The 19,859-nt window shown below is 40.2% G+C and overlaps 3 protein-coding genes across 5 annotated transcripts; 1 reads left to right on the forward strand and 2 right to left on the reverse strand.

The window, feature by feature from the left end:
• Positions 1-539: 539 nt before the first annotated feature.
• Positions 540-4,188, reverse strand: LOC117889584 (28S ribosomal protein S14, mitochondrial). 2 transcript variants are annotated; one of them, XM_034793991.1, is made up of 3 exons: positions 4,037-4,188; positions 3,621-3,969; positions 540-551 (listed from the first exon to the last, which is right to left on the reverse strand). In XM_034793991.1, the coding sequence occupies exons 1-2, from the start codon at positions 4,097-4,099 to the stop codon at positions 3,646-3,648; spliced, it is 387 nt and encodes a 128-aa protein (XP_034649882.1). In that variant the 5' UTR covers positions 4,100-4,188; the 3' UTR covers positions 540-551; positions 3,621-3,645. The 2 variants fall into 2 exon arrangements, with proteins under 2 accessions (XP_034649882.1, XP_034649883.1); XM_034793992.1 differs by lacking the exon at positions 540-551 and having other exon boundaries at positions 3,172-3,969.
• Positions 4,189-4,207: 19 nt separating this feature from the next.
• Positions 4,208-19,643, forward strand: LOC117889583 (N-alpha-acetyltransferase 16, NatA auxiliary subunit). 2 transcript variants are annotated; one of them, XM_034793989.1, is made up of 8 exons: positions 4,208-4,349; positions 4,687-4,799; positions 4,858-5,013; positions 5,381-5,869; positions 5,958-6,745; positions 7,086-7,513; positions 18,373-19,025; positions 19,085-19,643. In XM_034793989.1, exons 3-8 carry the CDS (start codon positions 4,957-4,959, stop codon positions 19,334-19,336), a joined length of 2,667 nt encoding a protein of 888 aa, XP_034649880.1. In that variant the 5' UTR covers positions 4,208-4,349; positions 4,687-4,799; positions 4,858-4,956; the 3' UTR covers positions 19,337-19,643. The 2 variants fall into 2 exon arrangements, with proteins under 2 accessions (XP_034649880.1, XP_034649881.1); XM_034793990.1 differs by lacking the exon at positions 4,208-4,349 and adding an exon at positions 4,539-4,564.
• LOC117889585 lies at positions 14,757-17,625 on the reverse strand. Its single transcript, XM_034793993.1, has 2 exons — positions 16,693-17,625; positions 14,757-16,628 (listed from the first exon to the last, which is right to left on the reverse strand). Exons 1-2 carry the CDS (start codon positions 16,985-16,987, stop codon positions 16,600-16,602), a joined length of 324 nt encoding a protein of 107 aa, XP_034649884.1. The 5' UTR covers positions 16,988-17,625; the 3' UTR covers positions 14,757-16,599.
• Positions 19,644-19,859: the final 216 nt, after the last annotated feature.

Consider the following 19,859-nt stretch of genomic DNA (forward strand, 5'->3'; position numbering starts at 1 on the left):
GAAGGTAACTTGTGCGCACAACATTTTCTTATCGGTTCCATACGAATATCATCCCTGATTTTTTTTGCGACCCCTTTCTTTCGATCTGAGTACTAGGCTTTACAAGATGAAACACGTTAAAAATTCTAATTTTGCATGAAAGCAGGAGGAGTGTGTTATTTCAACAATGTATGGAGAAAGCACCGCATTATTGGATAAGTCCGTTACGGCGGGACAGAAATGCAAAAAAAACATGGGTTTTATCTCTTTATAAATTGATAAAATGAGTACCGAGTACAAGATTAATAAATTATAATATCCATATCGTTTTTTGATTCTGTCGACAAAAGATAAAACCATTTGTATCATTCGCTTAGCGACGGAAGTATTAAATCGGCTTAATTTTCTGGAATAGTTTTTCTACTGATCTGAGTACTAAACTTCAAAATTCTTGCAACAAAATTTTCTGTCGAACAAAAAACAATTAAAAAAAATTAATATTTGTAGATGACTGGGAATATATTCAATTTAGTTGCATTTTTCATTTATTGAACTTATTCGAATTCAAATAACTTTATGTTGCCAAGTAACAGACGTGGCTGGTCTGTTAACAAAATGTTTTAAGTTGTTTTCCTTTTGGGAACAAGTACTGCTCCACTGGGTCGAGCCGAGCAGGAAACTTCTCAATTTTGGAAATGAAGGGTGCTTGTTTTGCCGTCTTACAACTTCGCCATGGTCGCGGGGCGGGGCTAATTATACCCGGTACTCGAAGAGTAAATAGGGTATAGTGTATTTGTGCGAATAACGATTGTATGTAACGCACAGAAGGAAACGTTTCCGACCCCACAAAGTATATTTATTCTTGATCAGCATCAATATGCGAGTCGATAGAGCCATGTCTGTCTGTCCGTCCGTCCGTCCGTCCGTCTTGTTGAGCACCTGGATCTCAGAGACTATAAAAGCTAGAGCCACCAAATTGTGCATCCACACTTCTGTATGCTCACACTGTTACAAGTGTATTTAAAAAATGAGCCACGCCCCCTTCCGCCCCCGCAAAAGTGCGAAAACCTCCCAAATCTAAAATTTTGAAAGAAAACTAAAATGCCATTCCCTAGGGAATGACCATATCTATCAGATCACCAAATTGGGATCCAATTGGATCAATATTATAGCCAAAATGAAGAAATTAATTAGTACTGAGTGCCGGGTATAAAAGTTGTGACGCGTAAGAAGCGTCTCAAAAGTCCCTTCTCGTTTTTGAAATACACTTGTAACAACTCTTGAGTTGCTGATGCGAATGAGGAGAAAAAAGTGCAAGTGTTAATGTATGTGTATGTACATGTACAAAGAAGCCGAAGTGCCAGCAAACACTCCACATTTTTCCATCCCGTTTCGTCAAAGCCCCATGTCTATTCACACCGTGACCCTGAATACCCTAATGGCAAATATATTTGCAACGCTAAGTCAATTTCCGTTATTCATTATTTGTATACATATTTAGATGTTTAAGGCTGGTATGCATCCCACAAAAACAACAAATTTCTGCCAAACTTCATATAAAAACCACCGAGCCAAAAATGTTTGGTTCGACTTTTTGTTTCTTGAGTATCCAGCAACGTTGACAAAATAAACAGATTTGTATCGATATATCGATATGAAGTGCGTTTGTGGACTGAGAGAACAGCTGGTAGACAGGCAAGACATATATGCTGACAGTTATTTCTGTTGTGTAGGAGGTGGAGGTGGAGGAAACAAGTGCGCTCAAAAAAGTAAAAGAGAGTCGAAATAGATCGTCGGACTCTAAAAAATACTTCTGCCATGACTTAATTGAAAATGAAATCATTTTACTGAAATTAATAAATGAATTATTTATTATTTGTGCTCTTTTGGCAATAATGGACGTTTAGCAAGCCATATGCATTATTGGAAAATGCCAAATGCATTCTCAATTCAACTACCAGCCCTTTTTGTTACAACATGTTTACAAAACACAGCTTATTCGTATGCCTGTGTTAGTTAAGTTCCACCCACAAAAGAAATATATAGAAAATGTTTGGCTCGAATTTTTGTGGTGCTGGATACCAGCCTTTACAAAACACAGGTGATTCGTGTGCCTGTGTTAGTTACGTTCCACTCACAAAAGAAATATATAGAAAATTGTTGGCTAGCATTTTTTGTGGTGCTGGATACCCGCCTTTTTTGGCACCATCCACCATCCCTTTCTGGGATGGTCCATAAGGTTTTGCCGTTCCGAAAGTTTCCCAGTTATTCCACCATCCATCTGCGATGTTCCTAATTTGCACGTTCCCATGCGATATTTTTTCGATTATTTAAAACAAAAACAATTATAAATAATTGGCATTCACAACGAAAAAATAAAAATCACTGCGAAAATGAAAGCAAGGAGAGGAAAACCAACAACAAACCACTTCAACATTGTCGCAGAGTGGAGCGGAAGTTTTCAAAAATAACGAGAAGGGACGTGTGAGACGCTTCTTACGCGTCACAACTTTTATACCCGGCACTCAGTACTACATCTGCACCTCAAATTTTACATTTTTTCTTCATCTGTCATCTACATCAACAACACCACTCATGCCAACACGCTCCTTTAGCTCGCCACCCTCCCCTAGAGCAACACACTGCATAGTCAGGGCAGAGACGCGGCAGAGGCAGAGAAGTGTCAGAGGCAGAGGCCTCTGCCACTGCGCGAAGCAGAGTGTGAATGAGAGAATGTGCAAAAAACAAATATAACCTGCGGGACTTCATTGTGGCCATAATAATGCTCCAATCGGATCCCAATTTGGTGATCTGATATATGTATATGGTCATTCCCTACGGAATGGTTATCTTGGAATAGTTTTCTTTTATCTTAAAAATTGTAGATTTCGCCCTTTTGCGGGGGCGGGGCTCATTTTTTAAATACACTTGTATCAGTGTGAGCATACAGAAGTCTGAATGCAAAATTTGGTGGCTCTAGCTTTTATAGTCTCTGAGATCCAGGCGCTCAACAAGACGGACGGACAGACAGACATGGCTCTATCGACTCGCATATTGATGCTGATCAAGAATATATATACTCTGTGGGGTAGGAAACGCTTCATTCTGTGTGTTACTTTTTTCCGCACAAATACAATATACCCTATTTACTCTTCGAGTACCGGGTATAAAAATGGAACAAGGATCGGAAAATTGCGGTGGTAAGAAATATATATATTCTAGTTTTGTTGTTGTTACAAAATAATATTAATATTTGTCAATATTGCAGAAACAAAGAGAACAGCAGGTGGCAGGGAGAAATGGTCATTGGAGATGGAGGGCTTGCTGATAGACCTCTGGCTGGAGAATATTGAAGATCTGCGTGGATCCCGTAAAAACTCCCACGTCTACATAGAGATTGAACAGGCCATCAAGGAGGCTGGGCTCGCGATTGGATGAGGAGAGGTTCGAACGAAAGTAGAAAATTTGCAAACAAACCAATATGAGCATCTGCTGTTTATTAATGGATGGTGCCAATGTGAACAGAAGTTTCACATCTTTCAAAAAATCCCAACGTTCCGTTGGATGGGCACAGTGTGCAGAGCCTATTATGTGCATATGTGCATGTATTAATTTTTTTTGTATAAAAGGTTAACACAAACAAATAATATTATGTTCACTTAGTGTCTACCACATGGCACGTTGCACACCGGAGAGCTTGTTATAGTCTGCCAATTGGCGCCACACAATCCTGCTGAGGCGATATTTGTGGACAACTCCTCGCGGGCGTGACGTAAGTGAGCAGCGTTCGCGAACACGGACCAATGAAGAGTCACGGGGAAAAGCAGCAATTTCGGCATTGGCCATTTCTCGCAGCTCAATGGGCAGTATGTCGTTTTTCCGAAGTGAATTAACGCGAAGCCGATCTTCGGAATGTTCACTGACGCACTTGCGTCGCTTGACATCACGGATCATCTTCCAGTCGGCATACTTTGTTCGCACTTGCTGCAACTACGTATGTACCAGAAAAGAAGCCCATTAAAGTGTAGAGATTGACGTAAAACTAAAATACACTTACTCCAAATCCGGCCATCTTCCCGGCATGACTAGCGAAAACCCCAATTCGGCTCAAAGAACTCATGCTGTTGCTGTTAAATTCTGGTTTCTTCTACAAGGTTTTGATCATATCGATATTGTTCACTTTAGTTATCGATAGGCGGATGGCGACAGCTGATTGAAACCAACTATGGTGAATGGCTCATTTCTGTTAGCTGTGGTCATTTTTGTGTTATATTGTGGTTTAGTTTCATTTAAATGTGAGCAGAGACAAAGCGGAAAACACTGAAGACGTTAACTTTTGTTTTCCGGTTCCATGAAATTCACGATATAGGGTAATTTTAATTAATAATCCAACGTTTTACATAACAAGTTCTGAGGCTATTTCTTCTTCTTTTAAAATTAACACTTCCTCCTCTCTTCCCGCATCCCCCCCTCACCACACCATTACCACTACACCATTCACTCCAACACACTCTTTTATCAGCAGACCAAACCAACTCTTTTTCCCGTCCATTGAATTTTTGAAATGGATAAATGTTATAAAGCTGTAATGTTTCCTTTATGTTGCGTGGTGTTTTAGATTTGATCCGCTACAGTTCAAAATTAATTGATAATTCAGAGAATTAATCGAAATCTAATCACATCGCCTTTGTTCATTGTCATTCACAGGGAAACTCGCCCATGCCGTGTGCATGTCCAAATTTCTAGTTCCTGGTGTGTTGCTGTCTCACCATCAAGTTAGAAATTCTACACCTAATAGCAAACGTTTTTTTTCGCTGTGTGTGCGTATTTTTGTTGTAAAAAAATTGCATTACTTAACGGATTCTTAAATTTCTTCAGCCGGGAGCCACGTCCAAGAATTATCATTTCCAACAACAAAGCTTAGTTCGGTTAAAAGGCAAGACAACCGTCAGCAGCTGAAGAAGAAGAATTCTAGAGATGCCTTCCAGTGATCCACTGCCCCCCAAGGAGGGTGCGCTTTTCCGAAAGCTACTGGTAAGTTATAAACCAATTTTTTCCCACCCTCTTGCCAGCCGAAAAATTCCTTGCCGGCTTCCGTCTGTAACACTTGCCATTAACATCCATGTGCTTTTTTATGGCGTGCCTATTTTAGGCACTACTGTGGAAATAGCTAAAGCTAAAACCCAACCAGCTACATGAGTATGTATGTACATATGTTTGTATGTATATTCCCAATTGGGAAGCGCGAACTCCCAAATCCGCAGCTTATAATGCACTTTGCAATATGGTCTTATATTGGTGTTCTCGTCGGTCGCATAACCTCAAACTTTTTCATTGGGTATAAACTATTTTTGACTAATGTACCAATGCTACTACTATTTGCTTCTTTGCTTTTACCCAGAAATGCTACGAACTAAAGCAGTACAAAAATGGCCTCAAGCTGGCAAAGCAAATACTATCAAACCCAAAGTACATGGAACATGGGGAGACACTGGCCATGAAAGGGCTCACTCTAAATGGGCTGGGGAGACGCGAAGAGGCATACAAGTATGTGCGCCTGGGTCTGCGGAATGATCTACGCTCTCATGTCTGCTGGCATGTTTATGGGCTTCTCCAGAGGAGTGATAAGAAATATGACGAGGCCATTAAGTGCTACCGCAATGCCCTTAAGTGGGAAAGAGACAATCTGCAGATTCTGAAGGATCTGTCGCTGCTTCAGATACAAATGCGCGATCTGGAGGGGTACAAGGAGACCCGTCATCATCTGTTCACCTTACGGCCCTCTCAACACGCTTCCTGGATTGGGTTTGCCATGAGCTATCATCTACTAAGGGACTACGAAATGGCCAACAACATTTTGGAAACGTTTAGTCAGTCTCAGACATCGATTGTATGTAAAAGCAAACTACCTATGTATTAATTCAATTCTTATAATCTGTTTCCCAATTTCCATATTTTGCATCCCACTCCGCTGGCAGGAGGCGCACGACTATCGCCATTCGGAGCTGCTTCTTTATCAGAACCAGATACTCATCGAATCATCGCGACTGGAACAGGCCCTAGACCATTTGATCAAGTATAACGCACAGATTGTGGATAAGTTGGCCGTGCGCGAGACAATGGGCGATTTATACATACAGTTGCAGCAGCATGATTTGGCGGTGCCCATTTTTGAATCGCTGATTCGTCGCAATCCCGAAAACGTACTCTACTACGAACAATACCTGTCCGCTCGACAGGTCTCAGAGTCCAGCGCTGTCGTTGCCGTTTACCGTGAGTTCCAGGAGAAGTACCCACGCGCGCTCTGCCCCCGCCGTCTGCCGTTGAACGTTGCAACTGGTTCGGAGTTCCGAACGGTAGCCGACGAGTACTTGCGTCGAGGCCTTCGCAAGGGCATTCCGCCACTTTTTGTTAACGTGCGCACCCTGCATCAGGAGTCTGAAAAAGCGTCTGTTATTGAGAAACTCACGCTGCACTACTTTGAGAATTTGTCACGTTCTGGCCACTTCTCCCGCAAGGATGCCGATTCTGGTGCGCCCGTTGAGCCGGCCTCTGCGCTTGTGTGGACGGCTCTGTTCTTGGCGCAGCACTATGACTACATGCGGGACACTGATCGGGCCCTGGAGTACATTAATGTCGCCATCGACCACACGCCTACTTTGATCGAACTTCTTATAACTAAGGGACGTATTTTCAAGCATGCCGGCGATGCTGTTGAAGCTTATGTCTGGCTGGAGGAGGCTCAGAGTATGGATACAGCGGATCGGTAGGAATCTCATTTCATTAATCATAGACAAATTCAACGTTAAACTCGATCCTAAAAGCCTTAAAAAGCAATATGAATTGAGTTTGTAACCTGAAATTGATTTGGCTTATATAATGAATATACATATACAAGTGGGGCACGCACACATTCAAAAGTTTTTAAGTGGAACATTGTATTGGTGCCAACCACTGCAATACACGTACACGTGAGTGGCAGAGAAGCAGCAACGCCTTTTCTTATGCAAAATAAATAGCCGTGCCGTGCCGCCCCCTGTAATATACTCATTTAGTTGTTATGCTCCTTGATTATGTCACTTAACTTGCTATATTATTTTAATTAGGTACATCAATTCGAAATGCGCAAAGTACATGCTGCGCGCTAACATGGTGCAAGAGGCGGAGGAAATTTGTGCGAAATTTACCCGAGAGGGGGTCTCTGCAATGGATAATCTGAATGAGATGCAGTGCATGTGGTTCCAAACGGAATGTGCGTTAGCTTACCAACGGATGGGCCGCTGGGGCGAGTCATTAAAAAAGTGCCACGAAGTAGAGCGCCATTTTGCCGAGATTGTCGAGGATCAATTTGATTTTCATACATATTGCATGCGCAAGATGACGCTTCGGGCTTACGTCGGTCTGTTGCGACTGGAGGATGTCCTGCGCCAACATCCATTCTACTTCAAGGCTTCTAAATGCGCCATCGAGGTGTACCTACGTTTGTACGATAAACCTCTCAAGTCGGAAGCAGCCATTGAAGAGATTGACATTGGTATGTTGAAACCGCTAAACTAATAACACTACCTGACAAAATCGAACTGTTTTTCCCTCAAGGAATCAAACGTACTCTTTCTAATAGATTTGAGGCATTAAATTTGTTAACGAGTTATGGTTTTTTTTTTTTTTTTTTTCTAAGAATTTTTAATAACTTATATTTTGTTAATGCTTTTTTTTTTAGAGGTAGCGGTTCGATTTTGTACATAACTGAAGTATCTTGGCTGTAAAGAACATTGCCATTTTGAGAATCTATTTGATGCAGCCAAAAGTTGGACTCAAACACGGTCGAAAAATTTAGCAGGCAGAAGGAAACGTTTATATTTTAGATCAGTATTAATAGCCGAGTCGATATAGCGTTGTCTGTCTGTTCGTCTGTCAGAGGCTGCAAATTGACTTAAAACTGGCTGCATAAAGGGTATAGGGGACTGGCTCCCAGTGCCTTCGGCTCTTGGTGCCAATGCCTTCGGCTGAGGGAGTTTGGCGTTTGGCTCTCTTGAGCATTGAACGCAAAGCGACTCGCAAAAACAAAGTTTTGTTTTTCCTTTTCAAGTCTGATTCGTAATTTCATGTGTGCGGTGACACTTACATACATGATGACAATGCGTGTATCTATTCTCGACTTTTCATTTTTAGAGCATGAGACGTTTGGCATTTTTGTGTTGCTTCTAAGCGCACATACCCTTACTTCAAACTTAAGACTTCATTAAGATGCTTTGCCCCAAAAAAAAGAAATTGATTTTGTGTATACTTTCTATCCTCATATATTTCTTAAACAAATTTAGGACGAAAGGGTTAAACGGCTATAAACATCTAAATACGTATGTATACAAATAATGAATAACTGCAATTGACTTGGCGTTGCAAATATGTTCCTTTAGAGCGTAACCTGTGTTTGCAGTGCTCTTGTTATGCCTGCTTATTGTTGTCATTTTTTCTCGCTCGCACACTCTAGGGGAGGGTGACGTGTTCTGTGAAGTGATATACATTTTGGCGCAATAATGAGTACATGTTCATCAGATATCAATCACTTTGTCCTTAACCAATAGGCAATCCCAGAAAAATACAAATGTGAAGCTATTAAATAGCGAAAAATAAAAAAATAAAAAAACTCGCATGTACTCAATTTTGCACTTTCGTTATTTGCACTTAGATTATATTTCTAAATTTTCTAATCAACAAAATGCTTACATATTTGACGTTAAATATATTTTTTTATATTCTAGTCATACTAACATCAAATTAAGACATTTTTCATAAAAATCGAAGCAGATTTCATTAATTTATTAAATAGTGACTATGTTGTACCTGAGACTGAGGAAACAATATCTAGAAATTTTAAATATTATTGTGTAGCTCACTGAAAATGGCTATACGACATCTAATACGGCTGAAAAACTTGGCATTAGCCAATTGGGGGTGATCTGAGTGGAAAATTTGAGAAATTTTGTCCCGAAACAGCAAGTCCAAGGTCGCCCTAACAGACCCAAAAGCTAGACTTATAATGTCTCAAATGAGGAACAAGAAATTTACAAGGCCTTTCTTGGTTACGTTTGAATTATGCGTTTAGAAGATATAGGCGACGAAAGTCAGTTATTGTGAACATGTACTCATCATTGCTCCCCACTGTAGATGTAGGTGATAGATGAAGAAAAAATTAAAAAATTAAAATTCGTAAAAATGAAAAGGTTACATTCATATGTACAGTGGCGAGCATTTGTGGATACTTGGTTACCACTTTTCAGTTTAAACGCCTGTAAAATCTGTAAAAATTTGTAAATACTTCGGATTTGGTATATCCGGTACTCGAAGAGTAAATAGGGTATATTGTATTTGTGCGAATAACGGTTGTATGTAACGCACAGAAGGAAACGTTTCCGACCCCATAAAGTATATATATTCTTGATCAGCATCAATAGCCGAGTCGATTGAGCCATGTCTGTCTGTCCGTCCGTCCGTCTGTCCGTCTGTTCGTCTTGTTTGTCAGATAGTTCTCAGAGACTATAAGAGCTAGAGCCACCAAATGTTGCATCCAGACTGCTGTATGCTCACACTGAAACCAGTGTATTTCTAAAATGAGCCCGCCCCCTTCCGCCCCCGCAAAAGAGCGAAAACCTCCCCATCCTACAATTTTAAAGATAAAAAAAAACTAAAAACTAAAAACTAAAAAAATTCCGTAGGGAATGACCATATCTATCAGATCACCAAATTGGGATCCGATTGGAGCATTATTATGGCCACAATGAAGAAATTAATTTTCAGTGGCAAAACCCACACCGTCCCGCAGCTTATATTTGTTTTTTGCACATTCTCTCATTCACACTCTGCTTCGCGCAGTGGCAGAGGCCTCTGCCTCTGACACGTCTCTGCCTCTGTCTCTGCCATGACTCTGCAGTGTGTTTCTCTCGGGGAGGGTGGAGAGCTAAAGCAGCGTGTTGGCGTGAGCAGTGTTGTTGATGTAGATGACAGATGAAGAAAAATGTAAAATTTGCAGATGTAGTACTTAGTGCCGATTATAAAAGTTGTGACGCGTTAGAAGCGTCTCACACGTCCGTTCTCATTTTGTAATAGATTCTTTAGTTATGTGACAATGAAACAAAACAATAATTAAAACTAAAAAATATCGGCTTCATTAAAAGTTTTTATTTTTTGTTCAAAAAGTCAATGTATCAACTTTTGCACGTTTCCAATTTTTTAAATTCATAAATTTTTCAAAATCTTTTGTGGAAAGACCCTTAGCATTTATCACGCTCAGAATATGCTTGAGTATTTTCTCGACTTAATTTTGTCCTCGCCAGATATTATGTCCCACTTGGTTTGCATACGGACCTAAGGGTCGTGCATTCCCTTTGGTGCGGATTCATACTTTTCCATTCGTTTTTAAAGAAAATCACGTAGATTTTTAATGGGATTTAGATATATTCGTTGGCCTCTGCCTCTGACACGTCTCTGCCTCTGTCTCTGCCGCGTCTCTGCCATGACTCTGCAGTGTGTTGCTCTCGGGGAGGGTGGAGAGCTAAAGGAGCGTGTTGGCGTGAGCAGTGTTGTTGATGTAGATGACAGATGAAGAAAAATGTAAAATTTGCAGATGTAGTACTTAGTGCCGGTTATAAAAGTTGTGACGCGTTAGAAGCGTCTCACACGTCCGTTCTTATTTATTAATAGATTCTTTAGTTATGTGACAATGAAACAAAACAATAATTAAAACTAAAAAATATCGGCTTCATTAAAAGTTTTTATTTTTTGTTCAAAAAGTCAATGTATCAACTTTTGCACGTTTCCCATTTTTTAAATTCATAAATTTTTCAAAATCTTTTGTGGAAAGACCCTTACCATTTATCACGCTCAGAATATGCTTGAGTATTTTCTCGACTTAATTTTGTCCTCGCCAGATATTATGTCCCACTTGGTTTGCATACGGACCTAAGGGTCGTGCGTTCCCTTTGGTGCGGATTCATATTTTTCCATTCGTTTTTAAAGAAAATCACGTAGATTTTTAATGGGATTTAGATATATTCGTTGAGTAGACTACTAGATTAAATGAAAACTCTCATTTTTGCGACAATTTATCTCGATTTTAGCCAATTTTTTCGGGTTCCAGTTCTGCTGGCAAGTGATTTCCAGTATGGGGCTAGAACAATTAAAATCTTCAAAATCAGAAATTTAAATTGGTCTCCAAAAGGCTAATCTAAAATTAAAAAAAAAAATTAAGTCGAGAATATACCCAAGCAATTTTTGAGAGTGATGAATGCTAAGGGTCTTTCCACAAAACATTTTGAAAAATTTATGAATTGAAAAAATTGGAAACGTGCAAAAGTGGATACATTGACTTTTTGAAGAAAAAATAAAAATTTTTAATGAAGCCAGTTTTTTTTTTGTTTTAATTATTGTTTTGGTTAATTGTCAAATAACTAAAGAATCTATTACAAACAAAATCCGAAGAATTTAATCATTTTTACAGATTTTACAGGCGTTTAAACACTGAAAAGTGTTAACCAAGTATCCACAAATGCTCGCCACTGTATAACATATGTATGTACATACAGTGGGGAGCAATGATAAGTACATGTTCACATTAACTGACTTTCGTCGCCCATAACTTCTAAACGCATAATGCAAACGTAACCAATTTTTTTGTAGATATCAATCACTCTATCCTTAACAAATAGGCAATACCAGAAAAATACAAATGTAAAGCTTTTAAATAGCGAAAAATAAAAAACTAAAAGAAAGTCGCATGTACTCATTTATGCACTTTTCGTTGTTTTCACTTATTTAATATTTCAAAATTTTCTAATCAACAATATGCCTGCAGATTTGATGTTAAATTTGTTTGTTATTCTAGTAATATTCAACATCAAATTAGACATTTATCATAATAATCGAAGCAGATTTCATGAATTTATTAAATAGTGCCTATGTTGTACCTGAGACAGAAGAAACAATATCTAGAAAATTTAAATATTATTGTGTAGCTTACTGAAAATGGCTATACGACAGCTAATACAGCCAAGGTCGCCCTAAGGCGCTAGCAGGCCCAAAAGCCGCACTTATAATGTCGCAATTTAGTAACAAGGACTTTCTGAGACCCAAAGAGGTTCTTTTCGCATAATACTATCAATGTTGTTCTAGATGGCTAAGTATGGCCATCGTACCACCACCTGAAGCATCCTTACACCATTTTACATCTACCGGCACTTTTCACGTGGTAGGTAAATAATGGTAAAGCAAACCCGAAATTTTCAAATTAGCATACAAATTTGACCACGTATGATTGAAAACGTGTTATCAGGTCTGATGAGTCCAAATAATCATATGGGTGACAGTAATGTTAGCGTAAGTCCGAAAAAAGGCTTTAAGGACATCATATCAAGCAAACCATGAAACATGCCGGTAGATGTAAAATGGTGTAAGGATGTTTCAGGTGGTGGTACGATGGCCATACTTAGCCATCTAGAACAACATTGATAGTATTATGCGAAAAGAACCTCTTTGGGCCTCAGAAAGTCCTTGTTACTAAACTGCGACATTATAAGTGCGGCCTTTGGGCCTGCTAGCGCCTTAGGGCGACCTTGTCTTTGCTGTTTCGGGACAAAATTTCGCGTCTTTTCCACTGTGATCACCACCGATTGACTAATGCCATGTTTTTCAGCAGTATTAGCTGTCGTATAGCCATTTTCAGTAAGCTACACAATAATATTTAAATTTTCTAGATATTGTTTTTTTCTGTCTCAGGTACAACATAGGCACTATTTAATAAATTCATGAAATCTGCTTCGATTATTATGAGAAATGTCTTAATTTGATGTTAGTATTACTAGAATATAGCCAAAAAAATATTTGCAGGCATATTGTTGATTAGAAAATTTTGAAATATTAAATAAGTGAAAACAACGAAAAGTGCATAAATGAGTACATGCGACTTTCTTTTAGTTTTTTATTTTTCGCTATTTAAAAGCTTTACATTTGTATTTTTCTGGTATTGCCTATTTGTTAAGGATAGAGTGATTGATATCTACAAAAAAATTGGTTACGTTTGCATTATGCGTTTAGAAGTTATGGGCGACGAAAGTCAGTTAATGTGAACATGTACTCATCATTGCTCTCCGCTGTATGTATCACACTAAGGTTACATACAGTTGCGAAAAAAATAATAGCACCACTACAACACATTTTGTTCTTGACCAAAAAAAAAGAAATTACTGTTGCGATTTTTTAAAATTTTTAATTTTTCAAAAAAAGTGTTAGGTTAGGTTAGGTTGAGGCGGTTACTTAGGCCGGTTTCGGCCCGTTGTGATTCCGCTTGGATCTAATTCCTCTTCTCCTCCCATTTGTCACGGTGTCAGCAGTGCTCCCATCCAGATGCTCTCACAAAGTTTGCTATCTTCCTGGGGCCAATAGGAGCCATTTCTGAAATGTCGTTAAGAAAAGGTGAGCCTAGATATCTTAGTGTCCTTCTACTGAGAGCCGGACAGGAGCAGAACAGATGTTCTACTGTCTCCTCCTCATTCTCGTCTCTACAGCTGCGACAGAAGTCGTTATAGTGGGCACCCAGCCTATTTGCGTGGTTGCCTATCAGCCAATGCCCTGTGAGAGAGCGAATGACTACGCTGCATCTATGTCTGCTTAGTTTGCATAGTTCAGCGGTGCGTTTTTTCGAGATGTCAGGCCACATTTGTCGGGTGATGCGACATCTTGGGACCATTTGCCATCTGTTGTTTGTTTGCAGGGTATAGTACTCTTTTATTTGTAGCTTGCAAGTGGCCATTGGCATACGTATTTCCTCCTTATCTTGATTAAGGGGGAGTGTAGTGCCGGATCTGGCCAACTCGTCTACTATGCAGTTGCCTTCAATGTCCTGGTGTCCCGACACCCATATTAGGCTAATAACATATTGCCCTGCCATCTCATGTAGAGATTTGCGACAATTTGCCACTGTGCACTATGGGTAAAAAGCCACTTTTGTTTGGCATTTACCAAACCAAAAGAGCTAGAGCTCTACAAATTGGCATGAATGTTCGTTAGACTAAAGTAGAATTTCGAAAACAAATGTAGTCAGTTGGACCCCGCCTACCGCCCGCCCCCATACAAACTGGAACCCATTTACGTCGTATTTAATATAAAAAAAGGTATTCAAACGATTAATTATGATCAAAGATCCTTTAAAACATTTTAGAACTTTTAAAAAATATATTTCATTGACTGATTGAATGATTGTTTGGTTAAAAGTAATTTGATTGGAATCGTTCCAACATACAATTGAATTTCGTTTAGTACTTGTTTAACTATGCAATAAATTGGATAATTTTCGTTTGAAATTTAAAAGTTGTATCTCTAGTTGGTCAGTTTTTGTCAATACTCTTTAAATTACAACTTTTTATTGCGTCTACTTCACGATTGTTGTTGGTCCAGACCTCCAGCAGCGGCTGCATGAGTAAACTCATAAGCATCTCCAAAATTTAAAATGGTTCGAAAAGGGGCAAAAACGGGCATAAAGCATTAACACCACGTGATTCTATAATATTTGGTTAATAACAAGCAACTTGAACTTCTGTGCAGTGGTGTGCTGTGCAAAAGTAATATTCCATGGAAAACACGTGCAATTGTTAGTACCAAGCTAAAAAGACACACGAACAAAACATTGGACAATTAAAAAACAACACACAACTATACAAAAACATGTATTAACAACTAATTTAAATACCTCGACCTGTCATTTCCATATTTTTGCTTGTATATAAACTTTGTAATCGAGCTACAATTACATCTGCAAGTTGCTCAATTTTTCCCGCACTTTTTCACAAGTCCAAGCATCTCAAAATCAGCCGACGTTAAAAGCGCTCAAAAAACATATGGTACTAGGTAAAAATCTTCTAAAACCAGTTTTGTTCTATGTGGGTATTTAGGAATCAGAAAAGTTAAGTCGCATTCAAATATTTTACCCAAAATAAATTAAATAAATGCCAAAAATTCGGGCTTTTTACCCATAGTGCTGGTAGTACCCATAGGTCGAATTCGACGAAATCGCGTTTAGTGATTTCAGTGCCGCCTGGCTGTCACTATAGATATTTAGGTGAGTACCCGCGACTGAGATCTCTTGAAGGCATCTTCATTTGCAGCAATGACTTCCGCTTGGAAGACACTGCAGTGGTCTGGAAGGAGAAAGGAATGCCTCATATTTAGTTGCCCGGAGTAGATTGTTCCGCCAACTTTGTTGTCTAGCTTGGATCCATCTGTAAAGATGTTTATGGACCCCGTTGGGCCAGGTGTGCCCTCGAGCCATTCCTCTCTGGGGGGGATTATAGCCTCGAAGGGGTTGGCTGTGTACTCTCTGGGAACGCAATAATCAGTCCTATGAGGTACTATATTAGTGTCCCTTAAGATCGCTGAGTGACCATATGGTTGTGACGTCCATAGGTCCGAATCTCGCAGACGTATTGCTGCCCTTGCTGCCTGTTCTTCCCCTGCAAGGTCTATCCCCTGCAGGCATAGGATGGCATTTAGTGCATCATTTGGTGTGGTGCGGCGAGCGCCACTGATGCAAAGAGTGGCCGTTCGTTGGACTTTTGCCAGTTGAGCGGTGGTTGTCTTTTTTGACAGAGCCGGCCAGCATACTGTGACTCCGTAGAGCAGTATTGGTTTGGCAACAGCTTGGTATTTCCATTGGACTATACGTGGGTTCATGCCCCATTTTAGTCCGATGGCTTTTTTGCAGGTGTATAGAGCCATAGTGGCCTTCTTCACTCTTTCTTTCGTGTTTAGGTTCCAATTTAACTTCCTTACTATTACCAATCCAGGGTAACTGGCTCTGTTGCTAAAGGTTAACCTGCATTTGTTTAATGTTGGGGGGTTAAGTGGCGGAGTTTTGTACTTGTTAGTGAATAGTACAAGTTCCGTTTTCGAGGCATTTACACCCAATCCGCACGATCTTGTCCATTCTGACACTCGCGCAAGTTTTGTGGTCATGAGGTCACAGAGCGTCTGGGAAAATTTTCCCGTGAACACTAGGACAACGTTGTCTGCATATTCCAATACTTTGCCTCCGTGAATCTATTTACATGGCTGTTAAGGTCGTCTTTTGTATCAGGGCATGTTGGTGCTATTGGGGGAAGAAGTTCTTCTAGGGTTTTAGAGTATATCTCCCAGTTGGCTTTCCTGGGGTTGATATAACTATTATAACTATTTATAACTATTGGGCATTCGAGAGATATTATCGTCTCCATGTACCTATGGTCGGAGAAGGAGTGCTCATCTAGGACTCTCCAGCCCTTAATTAAGCCTAGTATGCTATGGGACACCCGGGTAAGGTCTATGACCTCCTGTCAGTTCTTTATAAAGAAGGTAGGGTTGTTTCCTGATTACAAAGGACCAGATTAGAGTTTAGGATGAAGCTGAAAAGTGACTCACACCTTACATTTATGTCCGAGCTTCCCCATTGGGTATGGTGGGCGTTGGCGTCGCAGCCTATCAGTAGGCCTGTGTTTGACATCTCGCTGGCCATCTTGCGGACGAGGTCACTGGGAGGGTCACTTTGGTCGTGAGCCATGTAGAACCACACCACTCTGAGGTGTGTCCCTTGCAGCTCTAGGCTAGCTGCTGTGTTGTCGCATTCGCTAAAATTGTGGAGCAGAAAGATGTTTATGTGCTTTCTAGCTAAAATGCAGGTGCGAATTTTACCTTCCTTTGCTGGTACAATCAGCTTGTAGTCCTTCGTCGCTAATCCACAGACCTTTCTCCAACCACCCAAGGCTCCTGGATTAGGATTACGTCGCCTCCGCACGATTCCAAGCGGAGTAAGAGGGCAGCCGTTGCTGCCTGGTGGTGGAGATTTATCTGAAGAAGCCTCAGAGGGATCCTTGCATATCTCCACCACTGTATTGTCGGCGTCCGACAGACAGAAATGCTGCTGGAATGAATGAGTGCAAGTGAATTCCATCATTCTGGCTATAACAATAGCAATACCAATGAGCATACAGAAGTCTGGATGAAAAATTTGGTGGCACTAGCTCTTATAGTCTCTGAGAACTAGCCGACAAACAAGACGGACAGACAGACATGGCTCTATCGACTCGGCTATTGATGCTGATCATTTTCATAAAAACTCCCCCAGAACATACAAATTCATCCGAGACCGTGTATGACGGTTTGAAGCACATTACTTCACATTACTTGGTGCCGGAAACAGATGGACAATATGACTGCATAATTCAGTCACCAAGTAATATGAAGTAATGTGCCTCAAACCGTCACACACGGTGGCGGCTCAATTTGTATGTTCTGGGGGAGTTTTATGAAAATGAACCTGATTACTTGGTGTTAATTGATAGAATAATGTGAAATGAAAAATGTTTAAGAGTTCTGAAACAGGATCTCCCATGAGCCGTCGACCATTTTGGTCTAGCTGCTAAAAAAAAATGAGAAAATGGCCCAGAGCACATGTCCTTTTTGGTCAAAAATTCGATTTCAAAACAAAAATTCTAGTCAAGGGATGTCCATTACAGTATTCCGATATGAAAACTTTTGCAAAATAGTATTTCGATGTAAAATCGTAGCTTACCAAAAAATCAGATCCTCCAAATATAATTATTTAGTTGTGGGAGAGGCCAAAGGACGAATGGTACGAAATTCGCCAAGTTTTCTTTTATCTTGAAAATTGTAGGTTTGGTTGGTTTTCGCCCTTTTGCGGGGTCGGAAGGGGGCGGGGCTCATTTTTGAATTACACTTGTAACAGTGTGAGCATACAGAATTCTGGATGCAAAATTTGGTGGCTCTAGCTTTTATGGTCTCTGAGATCCAGGTGCTCAACAAGACGGACGGACAGACGGACGGACAGACAGACATGGCTCAATCGACTCGGCTATTGATGCTGATCCAGAATATATATACTTTATGGGGTCGGAAACGTTTCCTTCTGTGAGTTACATACATTCACTTTGTGCACAAATACAATATACCCTATTTACTCTTCGAGTACCGGGTATAATAAAGCCCAGTGGAAACATTATTCAATTTGTAAATACAATCTTTTGTTTAATATGTAACCGCGGTGCAATACTGTAACACTTGGCTTCTTTCCCATTTTCAATTACCATATTTCTTTTGGACTATCAAATGTCTTCAAATTTTCAAAACACATACTTAAATAAGTCACCATCAAAACAAGACCAAGATCTTGAGGCTGCGGCAAATTGAAGAGAAGATACTGACCGTTGAAGTGAGAAGCTTGAACGGTTAAAGTTTCGCTTGTCAGTGTATATACTGACTGAGTAGCGGGTATAAAAGTTGTGACGCGTACGAAGCGTCTCAAAGCGATCTTCCTTTTTTTAATTAATGAAACTTATTTTTGCTCTGAAACAGAAAACCTTCCCCCGTCTGAGTTGAAGAAGCTGCGCAGCAAACAGCGCAAGGCAAAAAAGAAAGCTGAGCTTGAGAGCGCACAGGCTGCACAAGCACAAGTGAAGCGCGAACAGCATCAGAAATCCAAGCAGCAAGCTAGCCAGGAGACAGATCCTGACGCGCCGCAACTTGACGAGCTCGTGGCAGAGAAGTTGGAGCGAACGGACGAACCATTAGAAAGGGCCATTGACTTCCTAAAGCCGTTGCAGCAGCTAGCCAAAGAACGCATTGAGACGCATTTATTGGCCTTCGAGGTTTACTATCGTAAAAACAAGCTGCTATTGATGCTTCAGTCCATACAGCGTGCCCGTGTCGTTAATATAGCGCATCCTGAGATCCACAGCTGTATTATTCGTTTTATGAAGTCGCTGTCCAGCGCCTTTAAACAGCAGCCATTAAACGAGCACGTTCAGAAGGTGCTTGACAAGGCGACGAAAGAACTGATAGGCAGCAAGACCGTCCAGCAGCTTAACGAAGAGTTCATTGCCAAGCACAACGCATCCATACTTCACTTGTACGAGGGAGCTCGTAGTCTCTACGAGCTCGATTCCAGTAAAAAGGATACCGCTATCAATCTGGTCACCAGCTTCAATCAGAGCAAAATACGGTTAGAGGTAATATTTAATTACACCAAGAACGTGGTAATTTGGCACTAAATTTTGAAATTCTACAGGAAGCCATCAAAGTTTACACTGCGTTGAAGGACGGGGATGTGTTTGGAGAGTGTGGGAAAGAAGCCTCTGCATATCAGCAGGCGTGTCAACAACGTTTTCAGTACGCTCGCATTTTTCGCAATATAGAGGAGCTAGAGGCACAACTACAAGAGAAAGAGGCTGCCAAGTTACGTGCTGAAGAGGAACAACTCCAATTGAATCATATCGATTCCAGTGAATTGATGCTAGTTTCGGCCACAGCAGTGTCTTAAGACAAAGAAAGACGATATATTAAAAAAAAAAAAAAAAAAAACTGCAGCATCAACATCAGAAACTGCAACTCAAGTAACAAAAGAAAACCCTTCAAACAAAAATGAGCTGAACTTTATACAGAAACAGCAACTAGAATAAAGATCAATATTAAATAAATTAAAATTTCTAAAAACTTGAGCTAATCGAAGCCAACTTCTAAGCTACCATTAAATATATCTAATGTAGAAATTCAGTGGTGGAGTGAGCTGCGACACGGTGAGATTAATCTCCGTTTATATGTATGTGGCTAAGCTTTGCCGATAACTCCAGAACACATTAACTCCCAATTTACAGACAGCATTTTTTTAGCAACAAAATAGAAGAACGGCGCTAGTGCGGAAAGAAATGCTGGTTTATTCCTGCATCGTGAACATACTCGGTTGTAGGTATATGCAATGTGAAGAACTACTGCTTGTTTCTTTTTAAATACATTTAATATCCGCATTTTGTTTGTACATATTAAGTCGTAATTAAATATACGCA

Source organism: Drosophila subobscura, chromosome A, assembly GCF_008121235.1.
Source record: "Drosophila subobscura isolate 14011-0131.10 chromosome A, UCBerk_Dsub_1.0, whole genome shotgun sequence".
Taxonomy (NCBI): Eukaryota; Metazoa; Arthropoda; class Insecta; order Diptera; family Drosophilidae; genus Drosophila; species Drosophila subobscura.